The sequence below is a fragment of the Oryctolagus cuniculus genome, chromosome 5 (genome assembly GCF_964237555.1).
Source record: "Oryctolagus cuniculus chromosome 5, mOryCun1.1, whole genome shotgun sequence".
NCBI lineage: Eukaryota > Metazoa > Chordata > Mammalia > Lagomorpha > Leporidae > Oryctolagus > Oryctolagus cuniculus.
In genome coordinates, this window is record NC_091436.1 from 109023070 (window position 1) to 109038586 (window position 15517).

General features: G+C 36.2%; 1 protein-coding gene across 6 annotated transcripts in view; it reads right to left on the reverse strand.

Moving 5' to 3' along the window:
* PHF3 (PHD finger protein 3) overlaps nucleotides 1–15517 on the reverse strand; it is an 84984-nt gene that overhangs the window by 16018 nt on the left and 53449 nt on the right. For all 6 annotated transcript variants that reach the window (XM_008263079.4, XM_070074648.1, XM_008263082.4 and 3 more), the window contains 4 exons: nucleotides 9583–9892; nucleotides 5604–5787; nucleotides 1861–2008; nucleotides 1623–1779 (listed from right to left, as the gene is read on the reverse strand). In XM_008263079.4, coding sequence (XP_008261301.3) covers nucleotides 1623–1779; nucleotides 1861–2008; nucleotides 5604–5787; nucleotides 9583–9892 — 799 coding nt within the window. The remainder of the gene's footprint in view (nucleotides 1–1622; nucleotides 1780–1860; nucleotides 2009–5603; nucleotides 5788–9582; nucleotides 9893–15517) is intronic.

Genomic DNA, 15517 nt, shown 5'->3' on the forward strand with positions numbered 1-15517 from the left:
TTCCAGCATCCACCTCAGAAATCAATCTGCAGATGTTAAAGTACCTTAAATAAAATGACATACATCGGGGCCGGCACTGTGCTGTAAAAGATTAAGCCACCTGCAGGGCCAGCATCCCATATAGGTGCTGGTTCAAGTCCCAGCGGCAACACTTCCAATCCAGCTTCCTGCTAAGTGCCTACGAAGGCAGCAGAATATGGCCTGAGTGCATGGACCCCTGCCACCCAAGTAGGAGACATGGACAAAGCTCTAGGCTTCTGGCTTTGGACTGGCCCAGCCCAGGCTATTGTGGCAATTTAGGAAGTAAACCAACAGATGGAAGAAATCTCTCTCTCTCCTTTTCTCTTTCAAATAAATAAACAAATATTTAAAAAAAAAAAAAAAAAGGTGGGGATAAACATACATTGTATTTGCATGTAAGCCAGCACCTCCTCCCATATACTTAAATTATCTCTAGACTACTTGTAACACAATGTAAATATTATATAGATAGTTGTTGCACTGTATTGTTTAGGTAAGTAATTTTTTTGTTTGAGTAACTGTAATCCAAGATTGTTTGAATCTGCAGATTTGGAAACCAAGTATACAGTGGGTTGACAACACTGCAGCCAATACCTTTAAACAAATTTATATCACTTATGTGGACATAGGTACATGTCACACAAAGAGATCAATCATTGTTCTGAACACTTAAAATTTTCATTAGCATCACTTTTGCTTAGTGTGTCACTAACACTGACATACATTCACACATTTTTAGGTTTCTTAAGTCCCAAGCTAGAATTCCCAACAAGAGACTAAAGGTTCGATTAATGTTTACTCCATGGCGAAAAGATATTTAGCACTAAAGTTATATTTATTTTTTAAAGATATTTTTATTTGAAAGGCCGAGTGACAGAGAGAGGTAGGCACAAAGAAATCTTCCATCTGGTGGATCACGCTCTAAATGCCCACAACAGCTGGGGCTAGGCCAGGACTAAGCAAGAGCTAGGAACTCCACTGGCATCTCCCATACAGATGGGAGAAATTCCAATACTTGAGCCATTATCTACTGTCTCCCATGTGCATTAACAGGAAACGAGGAGAGAAGTACAGAGTAGCCAGGACTTGAATCAGGCACTCAAAAATAGGATGCAGATATCCTAAGAGGTGGCTTAACTCACTGTGTCACAACAGCAGCCCCAAAATTCTATTTAATTAAGCAAAAATATTTTAAGGTAATTCTAAACCAAATGTATTGTCTTTTAAGCAGTGCAACTCTATTTTCAGGATTAAACTACTAGTGGTAATACACTACGATGAATTTTAGCTTAACAGACTTTTTGAAGAATAAGTATGAATTAATTTTTTAATAAGCTGGGTTATATAAGCAACAGGAAAGAAATCACATAAATTAACACTTGTTTAGTCTTTTATTATAGACTCACTGCATAAACTTTATACAGAGTTCAAAATTCAGTTCAGTGGCAAAAGGACTTTATTAAAATTACATGTCCTAAACAAAGAGGTAATTCTAGTCTCTTATTAATAAATTATAGGTATATTATATTACTATCTTCAATCTCTATGTATTCAGGAAAATGGGAAATATAAAAATCTACAGATGTAAATGAAACACTTACATTGTTTTTAGGATCTTTCAGATTGAACATCAAACTTCTGTATTTGTTCTTATATTTAGCATCTGTGTCCCGAAAGAAAGAGAAAAGCTCTTTTTCAATTTTTGTAGCAACTTTAGCTGCCTTTTCCTCTGGCACCTTCAAATTTGAGTCTGTAAGTCTTAAAATTAGAACAATTCGATTATTTCTCAAACAAAGAAATGAGTAGTATTCAATATTCTCCAATAATGATATGTGTTACCTTTTCATAAGAATGTCTTTGAGAGAATGTCTGACACTTTGTCTGATCTGATCCGCAGAAGGCTTGGAAGTGGTAGCAGCAGGGGGATGCACATTAGCCACTCCTTTTTCCACTTTCTTCTTCTTTATCTCTTGCTTCTCATGAGTACCTAATTTAAATAAATATCAAAACTTGTTAGTTTTTTAAAATTTCCTTTTTACTGAATAATGTTAAGTTTATAAATAATAATTGAGTAATTACAAGTCCCCATTTATAAATAAGATTAAATAATAATGAGAGAAAGACATTAATTGACCTGACTTGGTCCTAACATAGATTAACTAAAATGTCACCTTTACCCCATAACAAGGTACATTTATTGTGCTAAGAATATTTTTAATGTTTAAGGACACAGAAATTCTAACGTGGTTTGATCATCACACATTGAATACATGTACAGAATTACCACTATACCCCATAAATATGTACAATTTTAAAAAGAAAAATAAGATCAGAATCCGCAGTCATATTGAAATAATTGTTTTTTTTTTTTTAATTTTTTTTTTTATTTATTTTTTTGACAGGCAGAGTGGACAGTGAGAGAGAGAGAGACAGAGAGAAAGGTATTCCTTTGCCGTTGGTTCACCCTCCAATGGCTGCTGCAGCCGACGCACTGCGGCCAGCGCACTGCACTGATCCAATGGCAGGAGCCAGGTGCTTCTCCTGGTCTCCCATGGGGTGCAGGGCCCAAGGACTTGGGCCATCCTCCACTGCACTCCCTGGCCACAGCAGAGAGCTGGCCTGGAAGAGGGGCAACCGGGACAGAATCCGGCGCCCCAACCGGGACTAGAACCCGGTGTGCCAGCGCCGCAAGGCAGAGGATTAGCCTAGTGAGCCACGGCGCCAGCCTGAAATACTTGTGACACTGACATTTTATTTAACTATTGCCTAAAAATACATATACTCCTTTCGTAAGTTAAATAATGGCCTTCAGAGCTAGTTATTTTTACATATACACATAAATTTTTTTAAAAAGCTTTTTAGAAAATTTGATCTGAACTGATTAGGTAAGCAAATAATTTAATAAACTTATTAATACCCCAAAATCGATGTATCTCTTGCTTTTAGTGGTATTTGGTATTATTGATTTGTTAAGTTTTTCAAATATTTTTCATTTGATTATACTAATTCCCACACATCTTCAAAATATCAATGTCAAACATCCCCGTACTTCTGATGTATTCAACTATCCAGTAATTCTAGAATTGCCTCTTCAACAATTCTTCAATATATCATTTATAACACTTTTGTCCTCACTTTTCCACACAGTCAATGAAGACAAGCCCAGCACTATAACCACTTTTTTTTTTTTTTTTTTGGACAGGCAGAGTGGACAGTGAGAGAGAGAGACAGAGAGAAAGGTCTTCCTTTGCCGTTGGTTCACCCTCCAATGGCCGCCGCGCTAAGGCTGGCACATCGCGCTGCTCCAAAGCCAAGAGCAATACTTATCCTGGTCTCCCATGCGGGTGCAGGGCCCAAGTACTTGGGCCATCCTCCACTGCACTCCCTGGCCACAGCAGAGAGCTGGCCTGGAAGAGGGGCAACCGGGACAGAATCCGGCGCCCCGACCGGGACTAGAACCCGGTGTGCCGGCGCGGCAAGGTGGAGGATTAGCCTAGTGAGCCGTGGCGCCGGCCTATAACCACTTCTTTACACACTTACACCTTTATTCTCTCTGTCCTTTAAACATTCATGTTGACAAAAACACAACCCTGGTGAAAGCAATGTGTATCCTTCATTCAAATAGGATTCAAATGGTTAAAAGAAATTGGTCCAAAGTAAGCACTGGAACCAGATTTCATTTTCATTTTATAACCAAAAAGATTCAGTAGTTAACTCAAACCTTTCTGCCTGGATTTCAGTTAATTTGCTCTCCAACATTTCAAGATATTTCATACTTTTTCTATCTTCTCAAACCAACAATTCCTGCTTCTCAATTCAAACCTGAATTAGTTTGTTCACTTCATATTTCACTGAGAAAACAAAAATGTCATCTAATACATCTTCCTATTATCAAATCCAACGTACCTGAATCAATTCTCCCTCCTACCACATATAATCTTCCTTACCTTTACAATGGAAGAGCTCCTTTCTGTGACAAACCTCTCTCCAAGTGAAGTGATTTCAGACTTCAACTATAACACCAACCTCCTATACTCCTACATCATCTTCCTCTTTCTCTCTGTTTTCCTCCACGACCCCAGCTCTCTCCTGGGTCACTCCCAATAGTCTTACAAATGTGTTATAATATCTCCTTAACTTAACTCCTCATCCAGATACAGCTACCACACGATTTCCGTTTCCATAAACAGCAGAATTCCTTCAAAGAGTTAAATGTAATAAATGCCTTCAGATCCTTACCTTGCCATTTGTCCATATGCTACTCCAGTTGGTTTTCATCCCCCCTACTCACCAAAACAAGTCTAGTCAATAAGGTCACCAATCTCCTCTGTGCTAAATCACAGGCTTAACAACCAGTGAGCATCTTATTAGATGTCCAGACATTTGAAACAATTACTGAAACTTCACCTAGCTTCCAAGCCACCATACTCTCTCAGTTCTCCTGTTTCTTCATAGGCCATCTCTTAAGCCTCCTCTTCCCAATTCTAAATTCCTATGCTCCCCAAAGGGCTCTGCTTCTGCAGGAATCATTATGGAACTTTGTAGCTGTTCATATCAAGATCCATGATTTTTAATAACAATGATAAATCTCAAATTTATATAGAAGCCTCAAAAGGATTCTCTCAGTCCCAAATTCATCAGCCAGAGTATCACTCAAATATCTCCATCTGGATGTCTCATGTTTGAATTTTCCTCCCCAAACTGTTTTCTTTTCCACCTCAATAAATGTCACCAATTTTTTATCTAATCAATCTCTAAAATTCTCTATTACCTACCTATACCAATTACATCAGCAAATTCTATTAATGCTACTAAAAAATACATCCTGTATCTAATCACTTCTCACCACCTTTACCGTACTGTTGATCAGTTATCATCATTTCTTTCCTAAGGTAGTGCTTCAGACTCCTACTAAATCTACTCTTTATCTCCTGCCCTCTTACAGGCGAACTGCCACAGAGCAACGAGAGATCTAGAAAATCTTCTAAAAACTTCTCCTAATAATCAAAATAAAACAAAACTCTGCCATAGTCCCAAAGGTACTACTAAATTTTCTCAACTTATCTTCTATCACCATTCCATCCCTCTGCAGGTCACTCTTCCAGTCACCTGCAGTGGCTTTCTTGTTGTTCAAATGCCAAGCTTACTTCTCTCTGAAGCCTTCAGATTTGCTGTGCTCCCTACCCAGCCTCTCCTCCAAAGAATCTTGATAGCACTTCCAATCCCACAAGTTACTTCCTCCATCCATCTAAACCAGAAGCTAACCACACTTTCCCCAACTGTTGACTCTTCTACCCCATTATTCCACTTCTTCTTCATGGGCTGTAAAATACCAGATCATTTGCTTGCCAGCTTATTGTCTATATGCCTTCTCCCACTAGTATTGAAGTACCATGAGGAAGTTCACTAGTGCATGCCCTGAATTTAGAGGAATAGTTTTTAACTAAAAGGCCAATCACCTAAACTAAATGTATTGCCATTAAAATGCTATGCTTTTTAAATTTTTCTAATATACAACTAATCTGTACATGAAACAAGATGTAAATATTTAAGTTTACAACAACTTCCAAGAATCTCACTACCTGGTTTTGAAGTTTTTTCTCCTGTGCATATAACAGTGGTAGATTCTTTTGGTATTTTTTCACTTTTCTCTTCTGAGGATCTTCGAGGCAAAACTGGTTGTCCCATCTTTCGAAGAGGAGTTAGCTGCCACTTTTTTATTTCATTATCTCGACAATCTGATGAATTTTTGCCTTCACCAGACTCCTAGGAAAAATACTTTAATTCATGAAAATGAAAAATACTAAATAATCATTAAATACCAAGTGATAGGATAAGTGATAGGATATGGACAAAAAATTTATTATTGTTACAACCTATAATGTCAACAAACTTTTCATTCTTTAGCCCAGTAGACATTTAAGTGGATTTTTTAAAAGGTACACAAAAGTAAGTCTTGATGGGGCCGGCACTGTGGCATAGCAGGTAAAGTTGCCACCTATGGGGCAGTTCAAGCCCCAGCTGCTCCACTTCTCATCCAGCTCCCTGCTAATGTGCCTGGGAAAGCAGCAGAGGATGGCTCAAGTGCTTAGGTGCCTGCAACCCCGTGGGAGACCCAAAAGAAGCTCCTGGCTCCTGGCTTCAGACAAGCCCAGCTCCAGCCATTGCAGCCATATGGATGGACGATCAGCGGATGGACGATCTCTGTCTCTCTATATATAATTCTGCCCTTCAAATAAAATAAATCTTTTAAAATAAAAATTCTTGATTAGCTGTAAAAAGATTCATCCTTTTATTAAAAATCCCTTTATTGAGCATCTATTTTTCTGCAAAACACACAGAGCTTACGAAGTAGAAATAAAGGACATGGACAGCATGTTCCCAATAAAACCTGATATAATAAGAGTTTTGTTAGCTGTTATGAAATCAGAAAAAGAAAGGAGAAACAAGGAGAAATACATTTTTTCACTATATAAGAAAAATGAAAGTATATTTATCTATAGTAAGTATATCAAGTTCTCAATAGGCAACTTTAACTTCCATGAGATAGAATAAACCATTAGGGTATCTGCTCCTCTAATCCTAATTAGAACTCACAAAGAATTACTAGTAAAACTACCATTCTGAAACCCTCAGGAGAAATTAATCACATCATGTATTTAACATGCTTGAAAAGAGAGCTGAAACAATGCTGTGTATAGGCAGAAATAGGAAGGGTCTTCAAAAAGCTCATAGTGGAGCTGGCATTGTGCACAGTGGCTTAGGCCACTGCCTGCCAATGCCCACATCCCATATGGGTGCTGACTCAAGTCCTGGCTGCTCCACTTCTGATCCAGCTCCCTGCTAACATGCCCAGGAAAGCAGCAGAGGATGGCACAGGTACTTGTGGCCATGCCAACCATGTGGGAGACCCAGATGGAGCTCTAGGCTCCTGGCTTCAGCATGGCCCAACACTGGCTGTTGCATATTTGGGGAGTGAATTAACGGATAGAGGATCTCTGTGTGTCTTCCACTTTTTCTGTAACTCTGCCTTCCAAATAAATAAATAAATCTTTAAAAAAAAAAAAAAAAAGAAAGAAGTTGTTCATGGGGAAAATGTGTATTATGAAAAACTATGCATGAATTTCAAGTTTTTTGCACTAAAATAAGCATATCTTTCAATTCTATTTTCCCATGACATGCTTTTTTTTGGACAGGCAGAGTGGACAGTGAGAGAAAGAGAGAGAGAGACAGAGAGAAAGGTCTTCCTTTTTCCGTTGGTTCACCCTCCAATGGCCACCGTGGCTGGCGCGCTGCTGCCAGCGCATCGCACTGATCCGAAGCCAGAAGCAAGGTGCTTCTCCTGGTCTCCCTTGCATGTGCAGGACCCAAGCACTTGGGCCATCCTCCACTGCACTCCCGGGCCACAGCAGAGAGCTGGCCTGGAAGAGGGGCAACCGGGACAGAATCCTGGCGCCCCGACCAGGACTAGAACCCGGTGTGCCAGAGCCACAAGGCGGAGGATTAGCCTAGTGAGCCGTGGCGCCGGCATGACATGCTTTTTGAAATACTCTTGTATAATCATACATTTTAAGACAAAATACATGAAAAGGAAAAGAGTTTCTCCAAATTAGAAATTTTCTGATTTCTTTAACTTCCGTTTCATTTCCCCTAGACCAGGAATATACCTCAATATGTTATACCCGTAACACCACAACTGGCATACAATAGAAACTTAAATTGTTCAATATAAAAATGTAGGGAGTAGGGGATAGGCATTTGCTGCTATGGCTAACACACTGCTTGGGATGCCTGGGTTCAAATGCCAGTTCCAATTCTGATTCCAATTATCTGTTTATACATTCTTGGAGGCAAATTATGGGCCAACTGTTTAGGTCCCAGTCATGTTGTCAGAGTTCCAAGTTCCTGGCTTTGGCCTGCCCCAACCCTGGCCATTGATGGTATCTGGGGGAGTGAACCAGCAGATGGGAGATCAATCTCTACCTGTCTCTAACTTTCAAATAAATAAAACATAAATGAGCAATGTGTTAGAAAATAAAAACCTGGGGGTAGGAAGTGACATTTGAAATGCAGACTCTCTAAACTAACAGCAGACAAGTGTAAAGAGAATTCAAGAGTTCACCATCAAAAAGAAAAGGATCACTTGAATGGCACACACATTTATTACTAAATCAGACTAACCTTAATTCCTTTCCTGATACAGAGACTAGACAGTTTCACAAAACATTAACAATGTTTTATAATGTCTTAAAATGGAGATAACTCAGCTAAGTAATATATTTCTAAATGCCAACAGGTTGTACACATGAGGTACTGAATAATAATCATTAAAGATAATAATTAAAGATAAACAAAAGTCCTCAAAGATATGCTATAAACTGTTTCCAACTGGACTTTTAGGTGAACAGTATCAATTACTTTGATGCTAAACATATCAAACTGCAAAGCAATAGTAAATATCATAAAGAAAGAAGCTGTTTTACAAAAAGCCTTAGAAGACAATGTTGGATGTGTTAAGGATTTGGCAAACTGGAACTTAATTCAGATTTCCCAAACAAATAGTATCAAAGGAACTGTGGTTGTAAAAAGGGAAGATTTTTGGAGAAAAGATGCTCATGTTCTTCATTCTGAATTACCACCCTTAGTTTTAATAGGGAGGCTTTAGCAAACTGAAGTTTTCAGGGATGTAAATTCCAACTCAAACTTAACAACCCCACGACAATACTGCTTAAAATGGAAGATGTGTCCCCTCACAATGAGTTTCAAATAGAAACTACATCATCACTTTCTAAAAATATTACACAGCATACTAATAGGATGGCTGGTCTAAGAGATTTCCAAGGTTCCTTCCAACTCAAATGAATTTTTGGCTCTTCAATGACTGTACTTGCCTATTATCAACATTTGCTGCCACTAGCAGTCTTATAAAAGAATAAATCAACAATCAGAAAAATGCTAATAATGAAAGAGAAAAAAGGAAAAAAATTAATCAGATAAAATGTGTCCTTCATACATTAATTCCAATTTAATTTAATCTTTATGTGGTGTTATGCTATTTCTATTTAGAAAATTTTTTCAGATGATAGTTTAAAATGTAAGAGAAAACTAACACACTTTTAAGCATCCAAAGTTAAAAAAAAATTACTGATTTAAAGCAAATATGGAGGTAAACAGAAAATAACTCTTCTGTATGAAAACAATGCTGAACAGCTAAAGAACTGGTTGATATTTATGGACTGAAAAACTTTTCAAGAAAAATTCAGCAATCACAATTTACACTTAAGACCCAAGATCATACACATATCCTACAACAGAAAATTCAAGTATCAGACTAGACTAGAAACAGTACAAAAGAGAGAAATAAAACAGATATCCTAACAACATTACTACCTAGTTCCACCATTATACTTAGAAACCTGTAAAAAATCTGTTCACTCTTAGGGAGAAAATTAATTTGAAAATGTGTATTAGAATACCAAAACCTAAAGAGAAACTTCAAAATTCCCAGTCCATTCATACAAAGCACTTCAATAACAAATAACACATTAACGAAAGGCTTACCCGTTTTAAAATTTTGACCTTGTGCTTCACTGTATCATCTATACATTTGCTTTTGTCATTTGTTGTTGTGTGCTTTGATAACCCAAGTTTTTCACATTCCATTGTTCTATCTTCACTATGGACTTCAACCGTAGTCTGGGTTTCCAAAATATCTGGATCTAGTATTTCAGTCTTTTTATCTTCTTCAGCACAACATTTTACACATACATATTCTTTGTCTTCCTCTGCCATTTGTTGTGCTTGAGTCAGACTTAAGCCAACACAATCACCATGAAACCAGTCATCACATCTCCCACAGCCAACCATAAACCTGAAATAAATAAAATAATTAAATAACAAAAAAAAAACCTGCTATATTCCTTAAACTACCAGTTTCAAAAGGCATTTAAATGTATTTTTAATATTTGGCTGAGATTTTTGCGTATTTTCCACCTTTACCTATTCCCCTTGTTCAACACAGAGCAAGTTTTCAAAGAATATCCAGGGAGCACTGTGGCAAAGGGAGTAAAACCACTGCCTACAATGCCGGCATCCCATGTGGGTGCCAGTTCAAGTCCCGGCTGCTCCACTTCCGATCCAGCTTTCTGCTATGGCCTGGGAAAGCAGTAGAAGTCTTTGGGGCCCTGCACCTGCATGGGAGACCTGGAAGAAGCTTCTGGCTTTGGATCAGTGCAGCCATCTAGGGAGTAAACTAGGAGATGGAACACTCCTCCCACCCCCTCTGCCTCTAACTCTTTCAAATAAATAAATCTTTAAAAAATATTCAGTGAATATGGAACTCTTACGATTTTAAATATTTCCCCTTTAGTGTGAACATAAAAATACTTGAGGGAAGAAAACAACAAAAAACCAGGATGAAAAAAAAGGAAAACTGACCTGTGACAGTACAGACCGTAAGAAAAAGTGAAATGAACAATATATTTCAGTGATAAAGGTGGTAAAAGCTCTGTGATAAATACATTTCAGCAGTTAGATCCGTATTACCAGACCTGAAATCATCCATAAATTTGGGAAGTGTTTATCTAACAAATGGTTTTAAATAACAAAAAGGAGCTAATAGCAACAAAAATGTTACTCAGTAACTACATAATGGAGCCTCAAAAACTATTTCTCATTACCACCTTAACTATGTAACTTAAGCTCAAAATAGTCTGATTCACATAACTGCACTGATTCAAGTGAAGAACTTTTTTACGCATTTTTTAGTATAAAGGACTTCCTTACTAATGACTGTTTTAGATAATAAATTTGTCTTCCCAAATACTGATATCCTGTAACACGGAGATTTTTAATATAGAGCTTAGATTTTTAATTCCTAATCTCATTATGAAAATTTTGTTTACTGCATTTCAAATAATAACCTCTCTAACCAACAGGAAAATCCAAGGACATGAGACGTAAGACTTCCAAAGCTTCTATTTTAAAATTTTAAAAAAGAATCTGATATTACTTTTGAACAAAACTGCAAATCAGATATAAATATATAAAATCAGATATATATATATACATATATATATAAACAGCAATTTAGGTGAGAAATTGTAATTACATATTCCTCAACCCAGTATTAGGAAAGCTACAAAGCTCACTTCATATAATCATGTGTAACATTTTCCTTCTCCCTTTTTATGACAATCCACAGTATGCTTGAAAGGTTTAGAAGGATTTAGGTATGTTCTTCAGTGACTTTTTAGAAGAGTTTGTGCAGATTTTGGGTAATAAGACATCACTAAACTGTCAATTTCTTTTAAAAATGTACACTCCAATAGAAAGGAGGATTCTAAAAGTAATATACTGGATGGTTTTGGCCAGCTCAGTATACCACAGGTCCTCTTTTAAATTAGAACACTAAGACTCAACCCTTACAAGGGCATTTTTAAAAATCATGCCATCTAAACACTCAACAGCAACCCTTCTTTGTTCCCTTGGTGTTCTACTGTGTACCAAACCACTGAAACCAAGGAGACTTGACTTCTTCACATCTTTATGTAGAATGTTTTACATACCATTCTTTACCCTACTGCAATGTCTGGACTAGCTTTATTCAGGCAAATTCTCACCACCCCACCACCCCACCAATGAATCATTTGGTTTGGAAAAACAAAAATAAGACCCAGGGCTTTAGATTCACAAGCAAAGTAAGAAAACTCTCAAACAGTATAGTACTTGTTTGCAAGAGTATGTTCCTCTAGGTTTGGGAGGTTTGGTGGGTCCATAATATTTCAAAGGTTAAGATGCTCTAGACAACATCAAACAGAAAACTTTTCTGAATATGTACCTGAAAGTTTTTCCATTTCATGTTGCGTAGTTACCTGAAAGTGTTACTTCCTGAAAGCAGCTACCTACTATGAACATCTTTTATACACAAATAAAGGTGATTTCCTTTCACTTCCATTATATAAGCTATATCGTGATTTCTTCAAAATCTGGAAGAGTTTCATTAAAATATATCTTAAAAGCCTCCATACTATGCTTTTATCCCAACTCCGTATCTAAACATCAAATTTTATAAGAAACATATTAAGGAATTCTCAAATTTTATTTGACTTATTTAAGGAAGGGCAGTTGTATGATCAGAAAATTCATGAAGCCTCACTTTAAGTTTACTTTGGAAATGTCTCCCTGAAATGAGGCTCTGGAAAGCCAATCTCTAGTGTGATCTAGATAAACCTCAACAGTTCAGAGTCTATGTCTAAAATGCAGTTAATAAAATTTTGAAAAATGCAAAAAGACACATTGATAAAAGTAATTTCCACTCATCCGAGTGGAAAATAAAATTCACTTTAAAATGAAATTACTCAAAATTGGATATGCATTGTTTTTTGTCTGGAACTTAGAAGTACTATAGACTTTTAAACCATATTTCAGGATATATTTTCTTCCCTTTTCAAGCTACTGCTCTGTTTTAAAGTGCAGTGAGGGAGGGAATATGAAGGGAGAGACAGGGTGATAGCCAATAATTATTCTCCCATTTTCTGCCCTGTCCTTAAATTTGATTATCAAAGGAGAAATAACTTTAGACTGTAAGCCAGATGTTAGATCTTTTACTACTAAATTAATGTGTGGCATATGGTTCTTGATCAAGTCAGCATCAGTTACCTGAAGAGTTCAGCAATATTTATACTGTGTTCTTATGTTATTTTGTTCATAAACAATCTTAGATAAAAAACTAAATTCAAACAATTTATTGTAAGATAATTAAAAACAAATATAAAAATCTAATCTTTATTCTTATCTTTTTGGCATAAGCCAAAGCATTCTTAGAAAATTTTCAAGTATCTTTGGAGGTACTAGAGGCAACACTGGGAACATTCAAGGATGGAAGGATTCTACACCGCATTAACAGTTTTATTTTTTTTTCTTGTAACTAGTAATCGACAGAAAATTACTTGTCCAAAAAGCTTTTTAAATCCTGAGAAAAATCAGATCCATTATGCTAGAAGAAAATTCCTTTCTCAGAAGTCAGTCTTCTTATATAAAGTTATGAATCCATTTTGCCACGGAGATTTTTTTGTTTGGTTTGACACCTCATCTGATGTACTTATCCTCTACAGCTGAGGTCAAAAAAATGTAACACAAGGTAAACACACAGGCATCTTTTGGAAAAGTGGGTAAACAGAAATCACACAGTAAATGCTATAAAAAGACTAGGACTTTTCTTTCCAAAATGCCAGTTGGTTTATGTTTAAGACAAATTCAAAAGTTCTATCAATTTAAAAATAAACAGGATTAAACCACATGGTTCTAAAAAATAATATATTTATGGTATAAGACTACAACAGAAAAGTAACTGGAAGCACCCTCCCCCCCCCCCCGCCAAAAAAAAATCAGCATAATGTGAAAACTCTTAGGGTTGGTATCTCCTGTCTTTAGGACATATATAGAAATTGTCCATGGTCAAATACCACATCTAGCTGTGTCATGAATAAATATATGTATTACAAAAAAAATGTCCAACTGGAAGTACACACAAAAAGGCTATCCCAATTGTAGTATGTGTAGTATGTTGAAGAGTTAAAATAGTCTTTACAGAAGCAAAGCTATCCCAAGTACTACAGAAAATGTCAGTTTAACAAATACTATTCACTGTGTCTGGTTCATGAAATCCAAGTGTCAAAATTATCTTCAAATATACCATTCCTAATACATTCATATTTCTTTAAAATAGGAAAATTACACGCTGTGTAACAGATACATTTTTTGAGTAAACTCAATATATGAAAAAAACAATGCATCAAAGTAGTGTGAGTCAGTAAATATGTAAAGAAAATGTAATTACTTAGGCTTCTTTATTCACAAAATTAAAATAATCAGAAATGTTGCTTCAAAAATTGTTTCCAATGTTGATATATATTATCCAGATCAATTACATAAGGTGAGCCCCCAATTCCTACATCTAAGCTATTTTCCAGACTGGCAAAAAAAAAAAAAAAAAAAAAAAAAAAAAAAAAAAACCACACAACTATCGACTTTTATGCAGTAGATCCAAAAGGCAGCATTTGATTAAAGAAAAAGAACTGAGACTAATACCTAACCTTAAGGAAAATTATTGATGTTAATGAAATAGCAATCAATATTAAAGTGCCTGGCAAAACTCTTGAAGACTAAGCCACTAGAACTTCACAAGTTTATCACAAACAACAACAACAAAAAGCTATATAATAACCTACTTAAGTCAACTGCCAACTCTATGCCAAACTCTGTTTTAGAGACTCATTTTCTGTAGCTCTTTGCCTTCAAATTAAAAAAAAAATGCTTAAAAAAACTCATTAGGCTTCCATTCAACTTCTCTGACTACATAACAGTATGAAGACTAAGACTGACAAACTGGCTGGTTTAATTCTCTCAGATGTGATAAACAGCAGATTCATTAAAAAAAAGTCTGAATAAAGTGTTTTAAGTTAATAAATAAGGAGTGTAAGTATAAATGTAGCACTGTATTCAAACAAGCCCCAACTTTAAAAATCTGAAGTATGAGGCTGGGGACAGGATTGTGGCATAGCACCTAAAAGCCACCACCTACACTGGCATCCCATATGGGCACTGGTTCAAGTTCTGGCTGCTCCACTTCTGATACAGCTCCCTGCAAATGGCCTGAGTGCTTGGGCCCCTGCCTTCCATGTGGGAGACCATGATGAAGCCCAACCATGGCTTTTGTAGCCATCTGAGGATCACACAAGTATATGGAAAAATCTCTTTCAAATAAATCTTAAAAAAAAAACAAATATATTCTGATATAAAGTAACCCGACAATAAAAGTGGAAAACAGAATGAATCACAAATGAAGAAATCCTTTGAAATAACTTATTTTACAGAAAAGCTCCAGCATTCTCCTCCTACTCTCCCCCAATCCTCTCCTCCGCACCAAAATAATGTATTAAACACATTTTACTAATCTGCTTTTCCCTAAAGAGTTTCACTTTTATGTAATGTCATTCTAACATCTACTCTAGTGAGTATGAATAGAAATATATTACAGTATACAAGTTATAATGTTTTTTATCATAACAGCATTGACAGAAGTTCCAATAGCAATTGTGAACACTTGTTCAGGATAATCTTGTAGCTGCAAACTTCACTTTGTTTTTCTTGTTTTCTTTCTCCTTTTCTTAAAAACTTAGTAAATAAAAAATACATGAGGGGGTCAAAAAACTGAAAACACTAAATCTTAAAAAAGAATGATGAAAAGCAGGCTAAAAATCACCTGTAATTTCTTTTAATTGACCAAAAAATTCTTAAAACCACAGAAGCATTCAAAAAATACGTATTTTCACTCTACTTATGTTACATACAAAATTCACCTGGGTAATCTAACAGTGGGTTTTGCTATCAAATTTTACTCTAAGGTCAACTGTTGATATTATGAAATGATAGCAGGTCTTAATATGCTTAAGTTTACACCCAAAAAAAAAAAACTTCAAAAATAGGATTTCCA